Here is a 26,170-nt window from a genome sequence, read left to right as displayed (position 1 = left end):
GCGAGTGTATCTACTTTCCATGCACATTTGCACGTGTATTTATACTTTCCGTGCTCAATACGAGCACGTGTATAAATTAATCCTCGCAGAATCGTGACTGTATTTTCCTCCCGTGCTTCCACATAAGCACCTGTAATATTCCATGCACATTTGCACGTGTATTTCTCCTTGCCGGATTGAGAGTGTATTATAAATTTCCCCTCGCAGGATCGCGAGTGTACACTTTCCGTACTCAATACGTGTGGGTGTATCCCTTTAAAATAATCCCACCCCACGTTCAGTGTGGACTCTTCCCAGACTCAGGGCCGGCTCCAGCGTTGTTTTGGTGAAGCCACATGCATGCACACTGTGGACCGCCTGTTGTATTAGTTGCTGCCCCTTAATAATTTTCCTCAACTGATATACGGACCTGTATTCAAGTCACTTTTGCAGTGCTAAAACCCTGTTTCTCACCGGTTTAATAGAAGTTGTTTTGGACCCGTTTGTCCCTTAAACCAACCTCAGGCTGCCTCCATGACAAGGGTCATCACTACTAACATGGCCTTTCAAACCTTAGAGATCTATTTGTTTGGTGAATTCATTCCCAGATGTGCTTAACACTCATCTCTGGCAGCCCTGTACTAGAAACATCTCAGACACAGAGATTTAGGTGTTCAGGTGAAGCTTACACTGCTCTTCCTTTTCAACAGGCTCTACACCATGACTGTTAGACCAGCTTTACACCTCCTGGTCCCGAAATCGTCGCAGGACATGCTGAGCGCTCCACAAACGCCAATGGCAAACCCGCCAACACATTGCTGCTCCCTCCGGGTCTCACTGACCCACGCAGCAAAAGCAATTTGGATTACAGCTCCGTTCTCCTTCCCGCACAACGCTCCACGGTAACCCCGAGCCGCCACCTCCGCCTCCGAACACGGCACGTCCGCACAACCCGCTTCCCAAACAACTCACCTCAGCGTATTTGGCTGGAATATCGGCTTTTTCCACCCCGTAGTGATGTTTGCAGTTTGTGGCCGCAGCCACTTGAAGCACCACCTGACCCACACCTGCAATGACCAAAACACCAAACCTCAGAGCAATTTAATTAAGTAATTGAACCAACAGCCAAACCCTACCACATCCCAAAACAAGTACTTGTTGGTCACATACCTACGCCATTAATTCAAAGATTGGCTACAACGTTTGTCAGAGTCTAGCAATAAAGTTCCTTTCATTCAGGCTTTTTTTAATGTTTTTTTTATACTATTGGTCAATCTCCAAGATTAAAGTGGGGAGGTTAGCGAAAAACACCTGATTTTATTTCTGATGATAGTGGGTAAAAGTATCTCACACGTGAGCTTGTTACACAGCCCTGCAGATACCATCTTCTTGAACCTTCCTGAACTAACAATTGTGAGCATCTTTTAGTTTGTCTGATGCCTTTGTGAATGTCTCATGTGAACACAACTCAGTGAAACAGGACATTTCAGACTTCAGTCCCACTGGGCGAGGAAGGGGCTTAAAAATAAAGAGTCGCTAAAGATCCCTGACCAGAGAGGTGTTAAGTTTTGGGGGGTAATGGCAGTCCTGCTGTATGTAAAGAAGAACATCATCACCTTCCTCAGTGTATCTCTGCCACGTGTGCTTGAGTCATAGCTGGTCTCTTTACCATTTAAAAGAATCTATTTCCTTTGAGAACTCTAATCACTTGTAGGTTGGATTTTCTGGAGTCTCACAAGGCCAAAGTATTTTAGAGGAAAAACTGCTTCATTTTCCGATTGCACAGCAAGTGTTTGTGGCTGGCAAGGGAAGGGCCGAGAGACGCCACGTTCAGCCATGAAGGGCACAAACCGAACCCGCTGAAAACAGGAATCCTTAGAAATGGAACTGCTGTTGGTATCTTTCAAGCACTATTTCTAATATTGCGTCTTCTTTATAAATGTATCTGCCAATAGCAGCAGAAACCAAGAGCTTTCTGTAACATCTGCAGACCCAGATTTCACTAACAGCACAGGGAAGAACGTCTGGGATGTCTGTTTGGTCTATTTAATCTTGTCATAAAAAGCAGGAGCATCACTGGGGATTATCTAGAAAAGGTGCTTATCCTGCAACACAATCCTCAGCCCTGGCTTCCTTTCCCAAAATGAATTTCACTCTGTTTTAAAGAAAGGAAAAAAACAAGAGAAAAAGAAACCCCACTGAAGTTATGGGTCACTTACCACTGCCCAAGTCGACAAACAGATCGTCCTCTGTCATTTTAATTTCATCGATCATTTGGGCCACTAAGTCAAAGGAAGTTTCTCCGTAAACCTCTGGGGAAAAGGGCTCGTAGTTGTTGAGTTTCTCGGGGTCGGTGACCGAGTGGTTGTACACCTGCTGCAGGATGTGCCGCAACAGCCCGTTGGACGGCCGCGTGTTCAGCTTCATCGGTTGCGTGGTTCCTTTCCACTGTGGGAAAGAGCGGCAGGAAAACACGAACCCAACGTGAGGACAAGGAAATGGCACCAGAATGAGAACAAGGCTGCGCTGGGACGGCGGAGAAGGGAGAGAAATTCCTCCCATCCCTCCCTACGCGCTGCCCGTGCGCGTCTGTAAAGATAAAAACCAGCCTGCCAAAAATAGGTGGCAAAGGGAAAAATGAAGGGAAGAAAAGAAATCAGTAGGTAATGTAATTATAACAATTATGTATCATTGGTATATTAATACTGAATATATCTGGAGTAGGTGTAAAAGCCTGTCAACTCGTGTTTTATCTACTGATCACCACTGAACTGCTGCTGAGTGTGCTGCAATGTAAGAGCGATTCCACGTTCCTGCAGATCACCTGTAATGAACCCGTAATTCCCTCCTTCTGCGGAATATCCTCCCTAAACAGAAACCATTGAGGCTAAAAACGTTCAGCCCTCCCCGTGTGATAAGGAAAAACAAGCAAAAAAAGGACGGCTCCAGGATCCCTCCTGAACGTTCCTCATTTGGGTGGCAAGAAGCACATGAAACAACCAGGTTTGCCATTTCAGACAGCACCTGCAAATGGTGAACAGCTTCACGTTCTTAGCTATTACCCAACACACAAATTCAGATCCCTGAATGCAAATAAGCACAAGTTTCAGGGAGGCCCACAAAGTGAAGGAAAGCCTGGAAAAAGTCTTGTTGTCACAATGCTCTACACTTCAAATAACTCCCATGAGCACAGAAGAGAAAAAAAATCCACCTATACTTTCATAATTAAACTGAATAGTAACTTTAATTCATTGATTATGCCTTGCTTCCTCCAGTTCAACATTTTATACAGGTAAGAAAACCAAAAAGCTTGTTAAATCGGTCTGAAAAGAGATTCCGTTCTGCTTTGGCCAGTGACCCTGCGGAGCTGAGGGGCAAGGGGGCAGTTCCTGAGCCACGGGTCATCGCCACAACACACAGGAGGGTTCACAGGGATTATTTAAGGACCCATCAGGCACAGATTTCCCCACACAAAAGCAAATCTAGGTGATAAATCCCTGTGAAACATCTACACGCTAAATGCAGAGAAACCTGTTCTCCTGGGCCGGGCCCAGAGGGTGCTGGGGAATGGGGCTGCATGGGGCTGGCGGCCAGTCACTAGTGGTGTCCCCAGGGGTCAGTGTTGGGGCCAGTCCTGTTTAACATCTTTCTTGATGATTTAGATGAGGGGATTGAGACCATCACCAAGTTGGGAGGGAGTGTGGAGCTGCTGGAAGGCAGGAGGCTCTGCAGAGGGATCTGGATAGACTGGAAAAATGGGCTGATTCCAATGGGATGAAGTTCAACAAGGCCAAGTGCCGGGTGCTGCACTTTGGCCACAACAACCCCCTGCAGCTCCAGGCTGGGCACAGAGTGGCTGCAGAGCAGCCAGACAGAAAGGGACCTGGGGGACTAATGGACAGGAAGCTCAGCATGAGCCAACAGTGTGCCCAGGTGGCCACGAAGGCCAATGGTGTCCTGTCCTGTATCCAAAAGAGCGTGGTCAGCAGGACAAGGGCAGTGATGCAGCGGCGATGCGAACAAGACCGATCAGTGACCGCTCGCTGGGCTTTACTGACCAGACGTGAACTCAGGGCAGCTCGATACGCACACAAATACGTACCAGCTGATGGATGCTGTCGATGGCGCGGTTGTACTTGTCACACAGCCTCTGCATGCTCTCAAAGCTGCGGGAGAGAGAACGCAGGGTCAGGCAAAACCAGAGAGCTCCGCGACACTCGAAGGGACAACCTTGAACTCCTCTGTCATTGTACAGACTGGAAGTAGGTGCTATTGAGAGTTTGTTTCTTGCAGAACACGTAATGACATACACAGCTTCAGAACTACGTGTCATTTCCTTTAATTCCCCAGTAGACCAGCAGTACATGACGAATAATATTGGTGGAAAATCTGGAGGAAAGACTGAACTCCAAGTATTACTTATTAGAAAGTTTTGTACTCTCATAACCCATTAGTGCTTTTCCATATTCTCAGCTGCACAGAAATTCAAGACATCTGTAAATCTTTCTCCTTTGTTCCTCCATCTCTCCGTGTCCTGAGACAAGCAGATACGTTTCTAGAATTAACTCTGGGACTGAACATGACACAGGACACGATCTGAAATTTTACCCATCAGAAAAGCATCCTGATTGCTCCACGGGCCAGCCGGGATTACAGTCAATTCTGGCAGATGCCTTAACGACAGAAGCTGAGAGGATTAAATCAATTTATCTCAGGCCAGGGAAGAAAAGATATTACCAGGAACATCATGTGCTACGTAATCAGAGCCACAAAGCAGGAGCAAAGAAAACAACAAAACCAATCCGAGGAGTTAGAGGAGCAAGAGAATTAAATCACGGCCACCCCTGGGTCAGGGGGGCGGAGGGGACCAGAGGACAGCAGAAGCGGCTCCTCCATCACTAGCCGGGACTCTGGCGCTCAGCACTGCCCAGCACCGCGGGCTCCGGCCACCGCGCTTCAGTCCACACCGAGACGGAGACTGAAGCGGGTTTGTCTCGCTCTTCACTCACATCCTGCTGCCACAAGTCATTTTGGTGACTCATTGTTTCAAAGGAAGCAAAAAGACTAAAATCATTACCAAAACTACAGGTTTATGACTTCCTTGAAAAGCTGCGGAGAGGTGAGTTTGGGAGCAGCTGGGTTTCTGTTTCACTCGGAATCGCTGCTAGACACGCTGGAGCTGCCCCGCGAAGGGTCCCAGAGAGGACAACAGAAACGCAAACGCTCCAGCGCTGCAGCAATCTGCACATCCAGACTAATGGATCTGATGGAAGGGGCGCTGGAGCCCCATTACTCCTGTGGAATTCTTCAGGGGGGAAGAAAGGGAGTAACAAGTGTCCCAATGAAGCCTCAGCACAAACCTGAGGGCTCCCCGTGGACACAGCGCAGGTCAGCGCCCACCTCCGGGTGAACGCCACACAATATACATGCGTTTTAAGCTGTTTGTGCAATGGGTATTCACACGTAACTAAATTGTACAATTACTTCTAACCGCCCCAAAGAGTGGTGTGAATAGTTTGTCTTTTGCTGAGGGAGCTGGGGCTCTATAGCTTGGGGAAGAGGTGACCTCATTCATGTTTACAGATATATAAAGGGGGAGTGTCAGGAGGATGGAGCCAGGCTCTTCTGGGTGAAAACCAGTGACAGGACAAGGGGCAATGGGTTCAAACTAGAACACAAAAGGTTCTACTTAAATATGAGAAGCAACTTGTTTGGGGTGAGGGTGGCAGAGCCTGGCCCAGGCTGCCCAGGGGGTTGTGGAGTCTCCTTCTGTGCAGACATTCCAACCCACCTGGACACCTTCCTGTGTAACCTCATCTGGGTGTTCCTGCTCCATGGGGGGATTGCACTGGATGAGCTTTCCAGGGCCCTTCAACCCCTGACATTCTGGGATTGTGTGATTCTGCTTTAGCCCCCACGCAAATGCACCCACGTGCCCCCAGCCCCACGCGGAGGGGACGGGACACGGCGCCCGCGCTCCCAACGCCGCTGTCTGAACAGGAATTCTTAGTTACTACACAAGTGGAAACGCCCGTGCCATTCGGATTCCGGACACTGGACGCGGTCCAAGGGCGCGGATACCGATCATTGTTCCGGCGTGAGTAATTCCAACGTACAGCAGAGCTCGACTCTCCGCTGCGGAGTTTCCAATTATGTCCTTGATCCAGCAACCTTTGCCAATATTTCTGTTACACATTTCCTACCAAAATAACTCTGCCGAGTCTGAAGCCAGTTCAAAAGGAAAACTTCAGTTTATAGTGTCTAAGAATAACCAGTTACAAACTGATTCCCTATAAACTGTGCTGGCCTATCTTCCTGGTGGAGAAAAAAGTACTCCTCTTACCTTTTTGTATCATAGTCAATTAAAACGTAGTTTTCCATAGCAAGCTTGAGATCTGGGATTTCTTCACAGACCCACCTGGAACAAGAGAAGAAATAATGTATAAGAACATCTCCAATTAAGTATAATAAGGCAGTCTGTGTCAATTCCAGACCGGTGTTGCTACATGCTAAGACAACAACCTTTATCCTCCCGTTTTCCCCACATCAGCCCAACTCTACCAGCAGAATTGAGAGGAAAGGACATTTATATGGCAACGATATCAATTCAGCTTTGAAAATACTTTAGCCCTGCTAAATGATAACTGCTGCCCTCCTTTATATCTCAAGACATCCATTCGCCAAGATGCAAGGAGAAACAGGAACGGGTTCTATCCACGTCTGCCTCAACACTTACCGAATTGTCTCAATAATTTCGTGAGCAGCATCGTGGTGTTTGTCCTGAAATACAAAGAAAATAAGAGATGTTTTCAAAAAGACCTCAGGTGTGCTGCGTGTCAGAAGATTACAGGGATCGACGTCTTTAAGAACACAGGGGGCAAGCGTGCTAGGAAAGGAGTCGGATTGCCACTAAACCCATCAAAATGAGCTCTCTACGAGAAAATAAGCCTTAAGGAAATACACATTTTGAGTTTCTACGGACTAGCAGAAGATTTACAAGGAGGAACTGCCGTTGATTGACTCTAATTTGGGAGTTTACTCAGGAGTAAGGAGTAAGCATTTCACATTCGTGCTCACAAAGCCCTTGGAGCTGCAGGTATATGCACCACGCTACAAAAAAATCCTGCGTTAGGGAAGGTGCAGGAGTTCCCCCATCGCTTTGTCATCCTGTGGAGCGTGGTTACCAGAGCCCATCTGCACAAAGCTGCCGTTATATTTAGACATTTGTTTCTTGAAGTGGCTTTGACCTTTTAATTAGGAGTCTCGTATCCAAGGAGCTTGCAGGGCTCCAAGGGCACAAGCTCGCTCACTCCCAAATGATTCCCCGTGTCTTCTGCGGCAGAAATGTAATTTCTATAGAGTTACCAATTCTACAGCAAAGGGTAGGGACAGGCAGCACAAAGTGAGGGATTTGGGGCAGGGGACAGAAGGAAATGGAAGAAGAGAAACACTAATGGACAGATGACGAAAACCACCTGGGATTATTTCTGTTTCTTCAAGACATAAGTCAAAAGGATGCTTCTTCCATCAGTAACACAGCTTTTGTATCTGCATGAGGAAACACATTTCCCCTTGAACAACCAGTTTATAGGCTCAGGATCAGCCGGCCTTTAGTTCTCATTCCAACAAACAGCCCCTCGGCCCTGGGTCAAAACCTCGGCCGAAAGGCAGGAGAACATCGTTGAAGCCTCACCGCGCAGGGATAAGAAACTCTTCCTACTTTACTAAGAGAAGCTTTCTTTGCTTCTTCAGAATGCAAAAAGTTAAAGCCAAGTCCAAGGCTTACACAGCAGACTCAAAGAAACACAAAACATTCCAGTTCCAATCTCAAAACGGAGAAACAGGCAGGACAGGAGCAGTCGGGACGTTTGGGACGGAACGCACGGCGGCCTCGAACCCAACCGACATCTGACTCTGAGCACACACAGCAAGACAAAGCACACAGGACTTCTCCTTCTTTTCATTTCTTATCTGAAAAGGATAAAAATAACCCAAGACAGTCAGCTGATCCATAAACATCCCCTATCAATTTTCACCTTTCGCTACACGCAGAATTATCACAGTAGAAACCCCGTGGGCTGATCTGGCTCTTCCAGTAAACTGTGTTCCTGGGTAGTAAGAATGTGCTTTATCAACATAAGCACATTATACCGGAAAAGTGAATTCACGCTTATTCTGGCATAACCGTTTTCTCCGGGGAATTTATATTCTTCATTGATGGTTTTGGACAGTTTCAGTGCCAGTGGAACACATGGAGAAACCCCTTGTCCTATAGGTCTTCATAAAAACACCGCTAAATGACCAAATTACCAGATGTTTTGTCTTGTGTTAAATACTGAAAAATAAATTAAAAAACCAACAAAATCACAAATCTCCAACGGCAGAGGATGCAGCTTAAGCAAGTGGTTTTACTAACACAACCTCATGCGGGGAACCCCGGCCAGAAGGGGCCTTTCTGGGTTTAGTGTTGTCATTCTGCAGGAATAATGAAGTTGAGCACAGCTCCACGGTGACTGCGGCTCTGCTGCCCGTGTTGAAACACTCACCACGGTTACTGCAGCCCATCTAACACACTTTGTCCCAGCAGACGAGCTCCTGACATCTCATGCAAGCCTTGCAACCAAAACCAGAGACCATCTCCCGGTGTTTCTTCAAAGCAGAGGAGGCCATGGAAGAGGGAAAACAGATCTGAAGGAAACACAGAGCAGCTTCCCTTTCCTTTAGAGAAACTTTAAGTCCCATTTCAACGTTATGGTTGTAAGATTTAATAAGAATAGACATTAAACAGCACCAGTCATCGCATCTGTATTCATGCAATTGTTTATGGCACCGATAGAGAATCTTTGGCAGCTCAAAAGGCGAGTTGAACAGAAACCTCCCCAAAACCGTGGCCTCCAAACCCAAACCCAGCCAGTCGGAGCCACGCAAACACAAGTTATTTCATGCGACACAACCTCATCTCTTTAATGTGGTCTATACAGTAAGTATTTAAAGTAAAAAGTTGCCATTTATAGTAATCATTGAGAACGCCCAAAGCTATTCATAACAACTTTATTAAAACAACACTAGGCATGCATTAAAAGTTGGCTATTGCAGTCAATTCTCTCCAGCTGGACCTTATAATAAAGAGTTCTTATTTTCAACCTAAACGTACAATTTGAAATTGAAACGTGAGCTCCTAGAGAAACTCCAACAGTTTTTGCCAGGACATTTCATTGGAAAAATCAACAGAATTTCTGATTGCGGGGGGTGGTCAAAATGGAAAATAAAAGGATAATGAGTGTCTCTATGTGATTCAGTGCTCCAGCCAGCCCTCTGGGTACAAAAGGCATCTTGTGTCTCGCAGATATGAGAAGCCCTATGTGTGGTTTTAAAGGCCAAATAACACAGTGCCCAAAAGCTCTTCCCAAATATGTATTTTCAGGCAATCATTATCATTTTCTATAATCGCATACGGTTCGTTAACCCAAATTAAAAAAAATCATCAATATGACCAGAACTTCTGAGTTCTCAGTAGCAATCACAGCTATTGCTCCAACACACACATCTGGAAACTAAAGGGTCCCCAGTCATACAACGCACCTTACAAACAGCACCAGACACGCTTCAGTCATCTGTCGATAACTTTGTCCAACAAAGCGCCCAATTTCTAACGCAAACAGCTGGATAAGGAGCTTTTGCAGAACACTCAAGTGAGAATGACACCTGTTACACTTTTACCACAAGCCAGCTGCTCCAAAAGCTTCTCATTGTTAATACACCACCCTGCACCAGGTGTGGCTGGTTGGGTTACATTATTTTTTCAAGTTAACATCCCTTAGGATATGGCATTATTTTGATATCATTCTGTAATCCGGTAGCGTATCCTGGACTCTGGGTATATTTGAACAAGACTGGTTATCTCACGGTGCAACGATCCACAGTCTGAAGTCAATCTCCAACCTAAAAGAACATGTGCAACTAAACTGGGCACCCTGGTGCCCTTCGAAATCCACCTCCTTCTGTATTTAGGCCCTTGTTTGGGCAGTGCGCTCATCCTGCAGGGGCTTGGTGCTGAACACTGCGTTCTTCTGAACTTCATTTCCAAACCGCGGTCCTCGGGAGGTCTGATAAGTGCTACACAATGATGGGAGTAGAAAACCTAAACCTGAGAGGAGAACAAATGGTTTCAAAAACCTGGATAAGGTCCTGAAAAACAGCAATCCAGCTCGTGCGCTTTCTATCAGCAGCTCTCAAAGCAGCACACAAAGAGCCTGCAGACTCCTTATCTGCTCTTCATGCACATTCTTGTGCGCAGCTTTGGCTGCCCAGGACTGTCCCACAGCACGAGCAGCTCGTTCCTGTGCAGAACCAGAGCACATCTCCTCCGACACAGGCCAGGTGGCCCGAGCGGTGCAAACCTGCTGTGGTCAAGCACTCGCAAAGCAGGAGGAAGAGATCTCCCTCCAGCTTTCCGCTGCCCGCCAGAGAAAACGAAACCTGAAACCAGTTACAAACAAATCAACGGCGACACTCGTGTACTTTTGAATGATTGTCTTTAGGTACTGTTCCACTCAGGTAGCACTGGCTCCCAAGTACTAACCACCGGCTCCGCTCCTGTATTCACAGAGGCCTCTTTGATTCGCCAAATTCCCATCGGCAAACGATCCGTTTGACTCCCAAAACAAAGGAGGTCGGTCTCCAGCCCCATTTGAAGGAGCAGCTGGGTTGCTGCAGGGGCAGCTCTCTCCCCAGGCAGTGGTCCATAAATCCAGAGGAGAGGATGTTACAGCTGGAGACAAGATGGTGAGCAGAGAACAAAAAGATGAATTAGGAAAAGCCAATCAATCTTGCAGAAGACTAGAGGGACAAGTGCCTCTTTAATGTCCCTGAAGTTTCCTCCATCTGTGGTGGACGATAAGCGTTTCTCTAGGCACCAGAACAGCAACAGGAGCTACTGCAGCGGCAGGAAGGCGTCCAGGACCTGCGGGCACCTCTCAAACCACCGCACCCGGCCGGGCAGTTCGCGTTCCTCCTCCCATGGGGTTTCACTTCACTTACACCCAGTCTAGATTCCCCAATGCAGCCTCTACGTCCAGAGCGTGTCCGTGTTCAATACACCTGCAAACAGCAGCTGACAAGAGCCTGTGAAAAGCCAGGACAAAAGCATTTCCAGCTGCAGCAGCAGCAAAGCGCGGCCTGGCCAGGGCAGAGCTCGGCGCCGCGGTCCTGCCGGCTACGCCACTCGGCACCCGCGTTTCAACGCCCGCACCTTGTGCTCAGTTACGCTTCAAGTAAGAGAAAGGGAAAGTCTGCTCCTTGCAATATTTCTATAACCAGACTTGTTTTAATGTTATCAGGTGTTATCCCAATCAAGACTGTGTCATTTAGCTTCCATATCAACAAGCAAAGCACAAATCTTTCTACCAGGTGAGATGAGGCCACACCTGGAGTATTGTGGTCAGTTCTGGGCCCCTCAGCTCAGGAAAGAGATTGAAGTGCTGGAGGGTCCAGAGAAGAGCAACAAGACTGGGGAAGGGACTTGAACACAAGCCCTATGGGGAGAGGCTGAGGGAGCTGGGCTTGTTTAGTCTGGAGAAGAGGAGGCTCAGAGCTGAGCTCAGCACTCTCCAGAACTACCTGAAGGGCAGTTGTAGCCAGGTGGGGATTGGGCTCTTCTCCCAGGCATCAGCAATAGGACAAGGGGCCATGGGCTTCAACTCTGCCAGGGGAAATTGAGGCTGGAGATGAGAAAGCAATTCTGTGCAGAGAGAGTGGTCAGGCATTGGAATGGCTGCCCAGGGAGGTGCTGGACTCACCGGCCCTGGAGGTTTTGAAACTGAGATTGGCCATGGCACTTAGTGCCATGATCTAGTCAATGGGCTGGAGTTGGACCAAGGCTTGGACTGGATGATCTCTGAGGGCTTTTCCAACCCAGTCCATTCTGGGATTCTGTGATGAGAACCAAGAGTCTTCTTTGAAGCATCCCATTATTGTCCTTCCCTTACATCAAAAAAGTGTATACGTATACTTGTGAATGTCCTTACGTTAGTATTTATAAGCAGAGTTCTCTGCTCTTCTCCCAGCCCCACAGACACAGCAAGTGGAGCAAGAGCTGCCAAGAGTGTATTCTGAAACACAGCACGAGAGCAGCCGAGTTTGATGCAGTTTCAGCAGTTAGCGAGTTTATTGTCACACAAAATTACATGGAAAACATAGAGGGTGTCATGGCCTCCTCAGTGGATACATAAGGACTTGTATAGAAAAAGATAAGCTGGGCCCAAGATCCAAAATACGCTAAAACTGCTCCAGGTAATCCCCATATAGCATGAATATAGTTGATGAGGGATTTTCAGACAAGACAGCTGCGGGTGCAGCAGCGACTGACGCTTTGATCGCAGCTACCTACAGCACAATAAAACCGCTCTGCCTTTCACAGCAATTCCAACTGTTGCTACGGACACGGCACAAACGCAGGAGCGCGGTTCCCATGGCGGTGGGCAGGAGGGGCGAACAAACACAGCGACACGCAGCGCCCGAGGACACAGAGCCCGGCTGGGCATGAAGTGGTTCTACCGTGCAAAAAGACAGATTAGCGAAATAAATAATAAGAAGAATGGAATATGTTGGGGAAGGCAACTATTTGGGTAAAACAGCACCGTGTAATGGTGTAAAATATCGCCATCTCAGTTGAGTTTTAGGCAATATCCTCTTGCTCCAGGCCAGCACGCACGCAGCAAAGCCAGGCCTCAGCTACAACTAAAACTTAAGGGTGTTTTGTGAGTGACCCTACAATATTACAACATCTTCATGTGTTGCAAATTGCTCTTTCTTCTAATAAGCAGGGAGGGAAGCCAAACAAGACCAAGGCTGCCAGTGATAATATATCCTATCCTATCCTATCATATATCAAATCACCTGCAGTGCAATGGAAACCCAGCTGAGGAATGAAAAAGTAGTCTTAAAAGGCCAAACATTCTATAATTTCAGAAGTATATACTGTCCAACACTAATAATATTGCTGAGGTGTAAGAAGTCAACGACTAGTGCCAAAGCCTCTGGAAATTGCCCTTTGCACTATAGGGAAATATCAGCAAGTATCTCAATGGCAGAAACAGTATTATACCCCAGCAATTTTTAGTAAGCAACTTATTCAGAACTTCCTGCAGTGTTCTGGGTTTTGGAAGATTCCAACACTTCATGCAGCTGCTTCCAGCCCTTCCTTCCATTTTCCACCTAACGCTAAAAACTTCTCTCGCTGTAGATATTTAGGAAACTACTCAGAACAGGAACTTCTTCGTTATTCATAGATCTGTTCATATCTATGAAGCCATCGTTTCCTGCTGTGAAATATACTCACCCTCTTCCTATGCTCTAAAAATAGTACCTACTCCATTTGATATCTATAGCAGCATGTGGCAAATACCGTATATTGAGTTTTATCTCTTGTTCCTCTTCAGAGTTAGTTTTGCCTTTAATAATTACTCGGAAAGTAAATATATTATGTTCACGGATTCTTAACAGGAAGTTCTGCTTCTGCGGATCCTTCTGTTAGAAAATAAATTAAGCGAAAATATTTTAAATATATTGAGACACGTTATGCTTATCAACTTGTGATAAATACAGTGTCAGGGGAGAAAAAAGCACCCCAGCTCTGGTCCTCGTCCTGATCATCAGGGTGAAAAGCTTCAATCAGACAAAGGTTAACTCAAAGCAGGAAGAAAAAACCAAGGCAGTAAGAAAGAAGAGTAGGAAAGTCGACATATGGATGTCTGGGGAGCAGGGTGGTTAAGTTTCCCATAAATCTTGCATACCAAGAGGTAAGATATTTTGCCGAAATTCCCAAGGGGAGCACAACTCAGTCACGTATCTGAGGCTTGAAGGGATAATGGTCTCCATCCACATCAGGGCTGCCAGGAGGGCCGCGCGTGCGGCGCAGCATCGCCTGGGCACGCTCGCAGCTGTCAGTGCCGTGTCCAGCTCTAACTGATGGGTGAACTTTAGGCAGATAAATGTGAATTACCTGAGCTGGAACTCTGGCCGGGACAGGAATATTAATCCTCACTCATCCGCTGACGGGGGCAAAAGGAATAAAAGGGCGATCTTGAACAGCTACTCTGCCTTTCAACAGTCACCCTGCAGATAATTCAGTTATATGAGAAATAAAGAGCACTGCAGCCTTAAGATTTGATACAAGAGAACAACTTGGACTTTTCCTATAGAAATACCAGGAAAAAAAGTGTATGTCAACTGAACTGATGACTGATATTGTACCCAACTGGGCAGAGCTTTGCACAAAACCAGGTCTGAACACGGACCAAGGACCGAATCGTCACTCAGGGCAAGTTCTACTTCAAAGGGTGAAGCTCAGAAGGAAACTCCTATTCTGTAATAACCACGTGTGCGCAATTAAACGCCGTACAGTTACGTTCTTCCTCACCTCCCAACAGCACATTGCCAGGTTCCCTTTGGCATCCGTGAGAGCAGAAAAGTGCAGACAAAATGATGCAACTGTGCCAATTCTGTCACTTGCTTCTGTGTAATTTGCTGGGCAGTAAAGAAACTCGAGCACTTTTGAAATGACCGAGTCAATTATTTCCCAGTTTCACACTATTCACGCTCCACGCTCCGTGTTTTTTTCAGAAGCGGGGAGGGCAGCGGGGTGTTGAGAAATCGGAAGTCTGCTGAACTTTTCGAGCCTTTTTTGTTCACTAGAGAAGCTCCTACACGTAATTAGTCACCCCCACACACATTTCCCAACAAGCTGCATTGACAGCATCTGTGAAATCAGAGAAAATCCCCTAACCTCTGCCACGGCTGACGGATTTCTGGGCCATTACTCAGGGCGTGAGGAGGTTGTGCCTGGCAAAGCCAGCTCGGCAGTTTCCCTGCCCGGATGAGTCACATCGCGGGGCGGAGGGGGCGCCCGGGAAAACACCGCAGCGTGTCCTTTCCAGCCCACACACTGTCAGTGACACAGCCCCAGGGCCACCCCACGCACAGAGGGGCTGTCACCGGGCTCAGGAGCCACGGACGGATGGACAGACTCACCGTGTCCCCCAGTGCCACAGCTGCTCCCCCCAGCACAAGCTGATCCAAGGGAAAACCCACACGCACGTGGAAAACGTGGAACTGTTTTCCAGTGGCTCATCTTAGAGTCACAGAATCATTTGGGTTGGAAAAGACCCTCAAGATCACAGAGTCCAACCGTTCCCCACCCCGGCACTGCCCCATGTCCTGAGAACCTCATGTCCGTCTGTCCAGCCCTCCAGGGATGGTGACTCCAGCACTGCCCTGGGCAGCCTGTTCCAATGCCCCACAGCCCTTTGGGGAAGAAATTGTTCCCAGATCCAACCTCAACCTCCCCTGGCGCAACTTGAGGCCGTTTGCTCTGCTCCTGGCGCTTGTTCCTGGGGAGCAGAGCCCGACCCTCCGGCTCCAAGCTCCTTTAAGCAGCGCTGGAGCGCAATGGAGTGTGTGGAAGGGCTGGATTCATACAACAAAACAGCAAACGCGGGCGGCTGTGGGAGCACAGGACCAGCCTCAGCAGCACCCAGCTCGGGTGTGACAGCAAAGGGACCCATTTAGGACCAATTTAGGACCCTCCTAAATTGATCTTACCATACTGTGCTACAGCACCCAACTTCAGCAACCGCTCCCACGCCGTCTCAGAAGTCAAAGCTCATCATCAGAAAAGCTATTCCCAGTAAAGCTGAGTGACACATACACACAAAAAAGCACTAAATTCTTAAATAAGGTTCGTAATTCATCTCCACTGCAGATCCTCAGTTTCAGAGGTGACAGTCCCTGCGGGCTGTGATCTTGCCCCTGAGCACAGCACATTCCTCTGGTGACAGACTGGGATCAGCTGCATCACCCACCAGTGGAGGGAGGGAAAGAAAGGCCCCCATGACACACACACTCCTTGCCCTTCCCCCTGTCCAACAGCGCTATCAGCACGCTCGAGCCCATTCCTCCTCGCCTCTCCAACAGCTGCACCGAGATGCTCTGACAACACTCAATTAGCCAACGAGGATTTTGTGCCACTGCGACTGAGTGGCAAGTCAGCAGCAAAGAGGAGGAACACAGACAAATCCATGAATCATTCAAGCCAGACGTATCACAGTTACTAATTTGGAGGTTTAAGCTCCAGCAGCTCATGGAAGACGCGCCTCACCCAGGTACGATGTGCACAACGGCTCAACCAGCGCTGCCCCTCATGGGACAGAGTCAAGGGCCTGAGATTTCCAGGCTGTAAGATGGGAATAAAGTTGGTTAAAGATACTCAGAGCGTCAGTCAGTTCCCAGGCGCTATCACACAAACGCCTGGTCCTGGCCAGTCGAACAGGGAGGGGAGAACACGGCACCCAGAGCCCTGGCCCCCGCGGAGCTTTGCAGTCACCCTTGGGGGGAACGCTGTTCGGGGGGCGACCAACGGGAAGGCCATCCAGATGAAAAGAGCAAGGCGAGACAGGCAGATGTGTAATTCTGAAACCTGAAAGGACTTGCAGAGCATGCACCAGGACAGGCAGTGACTCAGCCACGCAGGACGGACGCAGTGCCGGGACGGCAAAGCCGCAGCCAACACCGCCCAGCCCGGCCCAGCAGGGCTGTGCCCCCCGGCAGCACCCGCACTGGCTCTGATCACCCTGCAAACCTGCCTGGTGCGAGCCCAAGGGACAGGAGATACGTGAACCACGGTGCCCCCTTACTGAGGCACGTGCTGCTAGAAAACTGGCTTTTCCACATTCACAAACTCCTGTGTTGCAACGGGCTGCACCTCAGTGAACGTGGATTTTGGTGACAAGAATGAGCTCCAGCAGCTCCGGAGCCTCCTGTTGCTCAGCTCCGTACATGAGCAAACCCGCACTGCTGCCAGAGATGTATCAGCAGAACCACGCCAGAGCAGATCGTGGAACCAAGCCAGGTTTAAAAATATAAACCACCCCACACGCGTTTTCCCCCACACACCATGGGCTGCGGCTCCTTCAGCAGGAACTGTTGTCTAGAGGAGTTCAAAGTACAGCCTCAAACGCCTCGCAGATAAGGCAGAATGCACCATGGTATGAAAATTCTCCATGTTCAAACCTCATAAATATTCAGATTTAACTAGAGTAGAAGTCAGAGGTGAAAGAACGAAGCGCTTTAAGGACAATTCTCTGGAATAAAACTAAATATCTACAAGTCTCAGAACTACAAGAGGACTTGACTCCTTGTACCCACCAGACCTACCTCTAAGCAGTAAGTACCAAGTTGCGCGTATCAGTACATAAAGTATGACCACAAATGCCATCCCCTGTTGGCATCAGCCTATTTAACACCACCCAGACCCATTAACTCTGCTCGCTCACCCATCTGAGCACAATGTCCCTCCTTTACCCAGCTATTTCATCTGCTACCAAAACCAAACTTTTAAACGCAGTATCGCTGGTCACTGCCAACCTAATGCAAGCAAAGAACGTGGCAGGTATGTGGGAGACAAGGAGTTAAAGAGCACACAATAGAACACACTCACTTCAGCTCTGATTAAGCGGGGCACTCGTAAAAACAGAGGTCAACATCAGAAAATATTTTGTGAGTCATGAGGAGAGATTACTCACCATGCACTATTCAACTTACTCATCACAGTGTGCTGCGGACAGAACTGCTCACTACGGATCCATTAGGAAACCGTGCCCTTTCCTTTGAGACGGCGGAGGGCGGGGGAAGGAGTCACACTTTCAGTTCGGGTGGGAGGCTGATCTGCGACACCAGCGCTCTCCTCCCACGGCCCTAATTACACTGGGAGGGAAATACGTGTTTCACATCACCCTCCCCGGCTCTTTCTGCATCCCAACAAGCTGCAGTTTGTCAGCTGAGCTATTGTGCAAACTCAGCAGTCTGGAGAGACCCCACTTCTATTATCCATGAAATAAGCAGCAGTCCTGCAATAAATAGACACGTCATTAATCCAAGCAGCCTTTAATATGAGACATAAGACCCTTCGCCTTTTACGCAGCAATACTGACGCCGCTAATTTAAGATGTAGTGAGAGCATAAAAATAGCCGAGTTACTCAATGCGGGTTACATCACGCTCACCAAGCAGCAGGTCTGCAACACCAGTCACCCTGATCCTGGGAAAGATGATTCCCCGCCATTCCTGGCGCTCTCACCAAAAACAATTAGCAAGGGCTGCGAGCTTCCAAAGAGCGCTGGAGAGAAAGGGGAGGGGAAAATACACCTCACTGCATCCAACAGGAAGTGCCAAGAACGCTGCTAAATAAAACTCCTTAAAGTGTATTTCCTTCCCCCAGGTATCCCACCTTGCGTCCTAGAAACCAAGCAGCAGAACGAGCAGTGAAACTAAGAAACGTTCTGCTTACGTCAAACAGAGCTGAGCTCTGAAACCACAGCGGTGCAGCCAGCGCCGGCAGCTCCAGGCTGAGGCGGCGAGGAGAGCAGGCCGGACACACCGCGGCGTTATCCCTGCGGCTCCAGAGCCCGGGTGCTGCCGTCAAGGGCAGAGCCGCCAGCGGCGCACGCGTCTGTAACGCAGCGCGAGCTTCTCACCCGGACCGCGGGACAGAGTATTGATGGGCTCCAGATGAACTTCTGTATTACCGTGGAAAAAATCTGCACCGCACAGAGGTGGGTTTAACGGCAGGACGTTTGGCTTTGGGGGTATTTCTAACACACGCACTTGTGGATAAGCACCCCTGCCCATTGCGTTTGTGATTAACTGGAAAAGAACATCTATGTGCGCTGCCATCTCCAGAACTGGCTGCTCAAGTTTTCCTCAATTAACCAAATCCTTATTTCCGAGCGTTGAAACGCACATGGGGCGGGGGGACGTTGGAGGTTGCAATTTGTTTCCTTAAAGCCTGTGGGAAGTTTTGTGAATATACATCAAAACCATTCCTTCATTCCAGATAAACCCCTAACCTCCATAAGCTTTAGCCTATAATTGGCACAACCAGCTCGGAGACACAAGTTAATATTTGGCAACGCAAACTCAGACCGAACTGGTCATCGTTCTACTTTCAGTTTCTGTCAATTTGAGCGGAGCGCGCGCCCGCGAACACACGCGAATGACAGAACGGCTGCGGCAGCGGCGGAACCCGCGCGCCGGCCTCCACGGGGGTGTTTTGGACAGCACACGCACGGCAGCAGCACCAACAGGCGGGCGGCAGATCCGGATCCGCAGCCATCTCCCCTGCCACAAGCAATACGCTTCTAATCATTCACACACAGGCGCGTCGCGATTGCCGAGCGAGCAACAACACCAGCAGCACCAGCTGCCTGCGTGTCCCAGGGTGTTCTCCCCGTGAAGCAGCACACGTACGAGAGCAAAGCCTGAAACACAAGGGGTAATCAACAGTACTCAGGCCAAGTAGAATACACATATATATAGAAAGAGATTTTTCCTGTTACAAACTGGTCTCAAGGGGGCTACAAACAGTGAAAAATTGCTTAAGGGTTGGTACAAACCCTACACACGTACGAAAATAAAACCCAAGCCAAACCTCTCAAGCCTTTCGCCTCTCACTAATCCAAACACGGGCGTTGTTATCAAGGTCACCCATCTCTCACTCAGGCTCGGGAGAGGCGGGGAAAAGTCCAGCAAGTTGGGAAATAAACCGCTCACAGAACTGAACGGGGACAAGTGACATTTTCTGTGAAAACACGCGGATTGCGGCTGCCATCAGCCGACAAACCTGCCTTGAATTCTCTTCAGACCGAATAAAAGAGAAGCTCCAAGGGGAACCCAAGCAACAGCACCAACCCTAGCGAAGGCAGAGCCCACAATTAACGCTTCTCCTCGGTTTATTGCCGCTCCTGCCGCCGGGTTCGGGAGGGGGGCGGTAATTCGGGCGGTATCGATCAGCCACAAGCCGTCTCGGTTTCCCCCCGCTCCGAGCAGCTCTGGTTATGAACCGGTTACACGAGCCGGGCACAGGCAAACACGAAAACTTTTCATTAACCAGTCCTCCTCCTCCCCGCCCTTCAGTTTAGTCAACCAGTTATCAAAAGAAATGGGGGGTTTGACTCGCAGCAGAGCGGAGCCCCCGGGCCCGGGGTCGCTCCCGCATGGGAAGCGCTACCGGGTAAATAAGGCGATTGCTGCCGCTCCCGGGAAGAAGCGGCGCAGCGGCCGCGTTAACAAGTGCCGGAGAGCGGCGGGGGCGCGGGAGAGCGCCGAGGGAGGAGGGAGCAGGGAAGGAGCCGGGGCCGCGGCGGGGACGCAGGCAGGGAGGGAAGGACGCGGGGCCGCAGGGGCCGCGGGGCCGCGCGGGGCAGGTGCCGGGCTCATACTCACGTAGACGGGCAGCGGCCAGGGGTAGACGGCGGGCTCGGCTCCCACGGGCGACTTCAGCCGGAGCTCCAGCCTCTCGCCCATGTCGGCAGCCGGAGAAGAGGCGGCGGCGGCCCCGCACCATGCTAGAGGGGCCGGCTGGGGCGGGGTGTGGCGGCCGGGCCCGGCCGGGGGCGGGGGCGGGTGCGGTGCGGTGCGGCGGGGGCGGGGAGGGGAGGGGAGGGGAGGCCGGTGCCGGGGGGGGCGCCCGCTCCTGCGCCTCCTCTATTGTCGTTAGCGGCTCGCGGGGCTCTCCGGCGCCGCCGCCATCTTGGGCCGGCGCGAGGCGCAGCACAATGAGCGCCGCGCGGCCCGGACGACGCGCCAGACGCGGGGGGCGGGCGCGGCCGCGCGCTCCCTCCCCCTGTCCTCAGCTGCCCTCCCCGCGCGCGTCCCCGCCTCGCGCGCGCCGCCGCCCGCCGCCCCCCCTTCGCCCCCCCGCGCGCGCGCCCGTGCGTGCCGAGGCGGCGCCAGAGCTCCCGCGTCTCGCCCGCGGGCGGCGCGCGGGGTCACGCGCACGGCGGGGCACGAGCGGCACGTCGCGCACGAGGCGGGGGGACAGGGCGGGACTGGCACGTGCGCGGCCACAGCACGAGGCTGCGGGGCGGCCGTGCAGAGCCGGGACCCCCGTGTCATGGGGCCACCCCCACCCGTGATCCCGCAAGGCTGGAACACCCGTGTGACACTGGAACACCCGTATGACACCGGAACACGTGTGTGACACTGCGTCCGTGTGACACCGGAACACCCGTGTGACACTGGAACACGTGTGTGACACTGCATCCGTGTGACACTGGAACACCCATGTGACACTGGAACACGCGTGTGACACTGCGTCCGTGTGACACCGGAACACCCGTGTGACACTGGAACACCCGTGTGACACTGTGTCCATGTGACACCGGAACACGCGTGTCACACTGTGTCCATGTGACACTGCGTCCGTGTGACACTGGAACATGCGTGTGACACTGCATCCATGTGACACTGGAACACCCGTGTGACACCGGAACACCCGTGTGACACTGTGTCCATGTGACACTGGAACACGCGTGTGACACTGCATCCATGTGACACTGGAACACACGTGTGACACTGCGTCCGTGTGACACTGCAACACCTGTGTGACACTGTGTCCATGAGATACTGCACCCGTGTGACATTGGAACACGCGTGTGACACTGCGTCCATGTGACACTGCGTCCGTGTGACACTGGAACACACGTGTGACACTGTGTCCATGTGACACTGCACCCGTGTGACACTGCGTCCGTGTGACACTGGAACATGCGTGTGACACTGTGTCCGTGTGACACTGGAACACCTGTGTGACACTGTGTCCATGTGACACTGGAACACGCGTGTGACACTGTGTCCGTGTGACACTGAACACACATGTGACATTGTGTCCGTGTGACACTGCAACACCCGTGTGACACTGGAACACGCGTGTGACACTGTGTCCATGTGACACTGCACCCGTGTGACACTGGAACACCTGTGTGACACTGCGTCCATGTGACACTGCGTCCGTGTGACACTGCACCCGTGTGACACTGTGTCCGTGTGACACTGCAAGGCTGTAGCTCCCCGTGTGAAGGTACAAGACGAGCACACGGCGTTGAGGTGCTGGTGCGAGGCCGGAACGCTCGGTGTGACAGCGCCGGGCCGGCACGCCGCGTTCGCGCGTCCGTGCGAGGCTGCAGCGCCCTGGGTGACAGCGCGGGCACAGTTCACAGCGCAATGCAGTGACCCACGTGCAATGTGGCTGCTGGTGCAAAGCCTGCGTGAGCTGACAGGGTGAGCTTTGCACGGCGCTGCAAGGTCACGGTGCGAGGCGCGATGCAGCCACGGAGCCTCCCAGTGCACGTGGGCGAGTGTGCCCGGCTGCGCAAGGGGCTCTGCGCATCTCCTGTAGGAGCGTTACTCCCGGGAGCACCGGGAGCCGCAGCAGAGCCGCGCCGCAGCCGTGCGCCAACGCAGCACCCGGTGGTGCGTCCTCCACCTTTGGGTGGACAGTGTCCATCGGCTGCAAACACCAAGCGCGGAAAAAGTGCTGCGCGCAGAGAGGAGGACAGGGAGCTGTTGCATTGACAACTACAGCCTTACAACACGGTGTAACCTGATAGTTGGGCTAAGCACACCCCAGCGTGGTCCCGGTGGTGGGGCTGGTGCTCTGCACCCAGCTGGGGCAGCCTGAGCACTGGGCGAGCTGGGAAGCGTCCTGGGTGAGGGCTGGTGTCCCGCTGTCCCCTCTGGTCCCCTGCCCCTTGTCCAGCCACTGGTGCTGCTGGGAGCTGAGCGACACCGTCCTGCGTTGTAAGAGCGAGATAAGGACTCAGCAAAACAAGTCGATTCAATGTGAATGACGCTAAGCCATTTATTACAGAAACAAGTCTTCTTATATATGCAACTATATTCTAATCACGCGTCCACGCTCCAAGCATGGATTCGCTAAATGAGTATCGTGGGCTCTCGTCTCACTGATGATATGTCCGATGATTCACGCCACGCCAGGACCCCGGTGATTGTGGAATGCCCGGTGATTGTGGAACGCCCCTCTTTCTAACAGCAGATTCTGTTCTCAGCTTCTGGAAGTGGCCTTGAGATACCTTTGAGCCTGACTAATTCAGCAACAGATCTTTATCTATCAAAACCCCTCCACACCTGCATCTCTATAGTGTCTGTGGTGGCCGGGAACTGAGTGACATCACTTTGCACCTCTATAGGTGCCCAGCAGTGGGCAGGAGCAGAGTGATACCAGTTTGCATCTCTATAGGTGCTGGGAGCTGAGTGATAAAAACTGGCCTTTCTGGTGCTGATTTCCCTCATTTGGGGTGTGGGTTAGAAAAGCGCTCAATATCATTGAGCCCAACTGTTCCCCACCCCTGGCACTGCCCCGTGTCCCCTCCCAGGCCGGGTACAAACTCAGCCGCTCTTCTCTTGGTATCCCTTTTTTCCTCCTTAAATGCCTGTACGTGCAGAAAGCTACATAACCAGGAATGCTTTTCTAAAGAAAACACTAAAATCATCAAGTCAGCAGTACTTAAACTGCTCTGACTGCCTCTTAAATAATCAATTCATATTTAATTAGCTTACCACAAAAATTCCATTAAATTTAAATAAATAGACATGGCAGGAGTTCTCCGAGGCACAGCAGGCTCCGTTTAAAGAATTCTCTTTGAGTTCCTTAGGTTGGGCTTTAATCAGTTCAGCGTCAAAGTCCGTGTGTGGCCCAAGCGGGTTCCTGGGCTGCTGATAAAGAGCTATGGAAGCTACAAAGGTTTCCTGGACAGCCCCGGCCCGTGCTGGGCTCAGCACCGGTGTCTTCTGGCAGGTAGCGGAGAGCAGGTCGCTTCTGAAACTCCTGCCCTAACCAGTAGATCCTTTTGTCACTGGTTTCTCTGAGTTTTCCATCCAGGCAAAGAGAGGAAAGCAAGGTTGGCGGCTTGTTTTCAGGGAGCTGAGCTGGTCCGGGGAGGTGGGAGCAGCCCCGAGTTGGGGGAACCACTCTGTCCTCTGAAATGTTGCTTTTTCGGGTGGGCTTTGGCTGCGCGTCTCTGTGCTCGCCCACAGCTCAGCGCCGCGCTGCAGCGGGACCCGCCGGGCGCTGCCGGGGCTGCACGGGACGGGAGCTGAGAGAAGGGAATGGAGAACAGCTGGAGAACAGGAGCTGAGGGGAGACCTTCTGATCTCTGAGCTGCCTGAAAGGAGCTTGGAGCCAGGGGGGTCGGGCTCTGCTCCCCAGGAACAAGCGCCAGGAGCAGAGGAAACGGCCTCAAGTTGCGCCAGGGGAGGCTGAGGTTGGATCTGGGAACAATTTCTTCCCCAAAGGGCTGTGGGGCACTGGAACAGGCTGCCCAGGGCAGTGCTGGAGTCACCATCCCTGGAGGGCTGGACAGACAGACATGAGGTTCTCAGGACATGGGGCAGTGCCAGGTTGGGTTATGGTTTGACTCCATGATCTGAAAGGTCTCTAAACACTCCTGACGCGGTGACTCTGGGGACATCTGGCACAGGTGATGCTCTGAGCACAGCGGCACAACCACGCGCAAAGGCGCCTCCTCCTTGGCCGTGGGGTGGGATGTGCTGAGTGCGTGGGCTCAGGCTGCACATCAGCTTCTCCAGACCTTTTCAGCAACATCTGGAGTATTGACCCAATTTAGCTGACAATAACAAGTTATATCACAAGGTGGGTTAATACGGGCAAGTCTGTTCCCATCAGATTAAATATTCCGGCTGGAGCCCTGTGCATTTTTCCTTGTATCGCCGTGGTTCCCGGGCATGGGGCAGCTCTCCGCTCCAACACCCATTCCCTGCTCTTACGTCCCGGCCCACACAAACCTCCCCTCATTCTGGGTGCCCACAAGTTTCTGTTTATGTCTGGTTGGGGCTCCCGTGGGATGAGGTTACTGGTGCCCATCGTGGTACGTGGCTTTTCCTCCTCTCCCCCGAAGCCTGGAGATCAGCCCAGCTCCGTTGGCTGTTTGGTGGTAGGATCAATGGAACCTGGGCTCTGCCGGTGGTCCCGTTGCACAGCTGGTTTCAGGGAGCAGTTAAGCTGTTCAACCTCTGCTGGAATTGGCCCATGAAATAAGGCAGGACGTTCGACAACACGAACGCAGACCTGGCACATGGAGCTTCCCTTCCCCTCCTTGCAAAATGACCCGAGTGCCATTTTCCAAGCCCCATTTTAATTTCCCGGGGTCAATCCTGCGTCGTGCCAGGGAGTTCTCTTCCACATGACAGAGCAGCATCTGTCCTTTCCATCTGCCCAGCAGCTCCCTGGGCCAAATCTCTGCCTGCAATTGCCACAACAACAAAATGATGCAACAGTTTCCTCTCGGGATGCAGAAATGACGTTAACACCAGGGGCCAGGGTGGGCAAGATGCTGCGCTGGTGCTGGCGAAGCTCCGGGCAGGATAAAGCCCTTTGTGGTCACGAGTGTCCGGCAGGGTGGGGGAGCAGCTGCAGCACATGCAGCCGCCTGAATGGGCTCCTTGTTCCCGCAGCACCGGCTGGCCGGGTCCCCCACTCCGTGCCTGGCCCATGGGGACACGACTGTCCCCCAGCTCACCCGCCACGGGGCACCCATCACCCACAGCCTGGCAGGGGTGACCCCAACATGGGGCACCCATTGCCTAAACATGGGGCACCCATTGCCTAAACATGCAGCACCCATTGCCTAAACATGGGGTACCCATTGCCTAAACATGGAGCACTCATTGCCTAAACATGGGGTACCCATTGCCTAAACATGGGGCACCCATTGCCTAAACATGGAGCACCCATTGCCTAAACATGGGGTACCCATTGCCTAAACATGGGGCACCCATTGCCTAAACATGGAGCACCCATTGCCTAAACATGGGGCATCCATTGCTTAAACATGGGGTACCCATTGCCTAAACACGAACATGAGAAATCTGTCACCCAAACATGAGCTCCCAGCTTCCCCACCCACATATAGGGCACCCATCACCTCCACTTGAGCATGGGGTACCCATCACCCAAACATGGCCCATCCATCAGCCAGACATCAGTACCCATCCCCATCACCCATCCACAGGGCACCCAACACCTTCAAACATGGGGGTACCCAGCTCCCTCACCCAAATGTGGGGCACCCATCGCCCAAACATGGGGCACCCATCACCCAAGCACAGGGCACCCATCACCCACATCCAACCATGGGGTGCCCATCACCTCCAGCCAAATATGAGGCGCCTATCACCCAAATACGGGGTGCCCATCACCCAAATACGGGGTGCCCATCACCTTTAAACGCGGGTCCCTCCCTGTCCCCGCCACGGGCACGCAGGCGGGTCCCCCGGCAGGTCCCGCCGTTTCTCCCGGGCCAGCAGCGCCACCTGGCGGG

At 51.4% G+C, this 26,170-nt stretch overlaps 1 protein-coding gene across 7 annotated transcripts in view; it reads right to left on the bottom strand.

Moving 5' to 3' along the window:
• The window catches only part of DOT1L (DOT1 like histone lysine methyltransferase), a 77,396-nt gene extending 56,748 nt beyond the window's left edge, over nt 1-20,648 (bottom strand). For all 7 annotated transcript variants that reach the window (XM_080359224.1, XM_080359223.1, XM_080359225.1 and 4 more), the window contains exons 1-6: nt 20,256-20,648; nt 6,716-6,759; nt 6,323-6,397; nt 4,082-4,145; nt 2,199-2,427; nt 952-1,046 (exon numbers count right to left, since the gene is read on the bottom strand). In XM_080359224.1, coding sequence (XP_080215350.1) covers nt 952-1,046; nt 2,199-2,427; nt 4,082-4,145; nt 6,323-6,397; nt 6,716-6,759; nt 20,256-20,336 — 588 coding nt within the window. In that variant the 5' untranslated portion in view covers nt 20,337-20,648. The remainder of the gene's footprint in view (nt 1-951; nt 1,047-2,198; nt 2,428-4,081; nt 4,146-6,322; nt 6,398-6,715; nt 6,760-20,255) is intronic.
• Nucleotides 20,649-26,170: the final 5,522 nt, after the last annotated feature.

The sequence above is a fragment of the Nesoenas mayeri genome (genome assembly GCF_963082525.1).
Source record: "Nesoenas mayeri genome assembly, chromosome: 25".
In the NCBI taxonomy this organism is placed as follows: domain Eukaryota; kingdom Metazoa; phylum Chordata; class Aves; order Columbiformes; family Columbidae; genus Nesoenas; species Nesoenas mayeri.
Note: the sequence above shows the minus strand (reverse complement) of the source record. Positions and strands in the feature narration are given on the sequence as shown.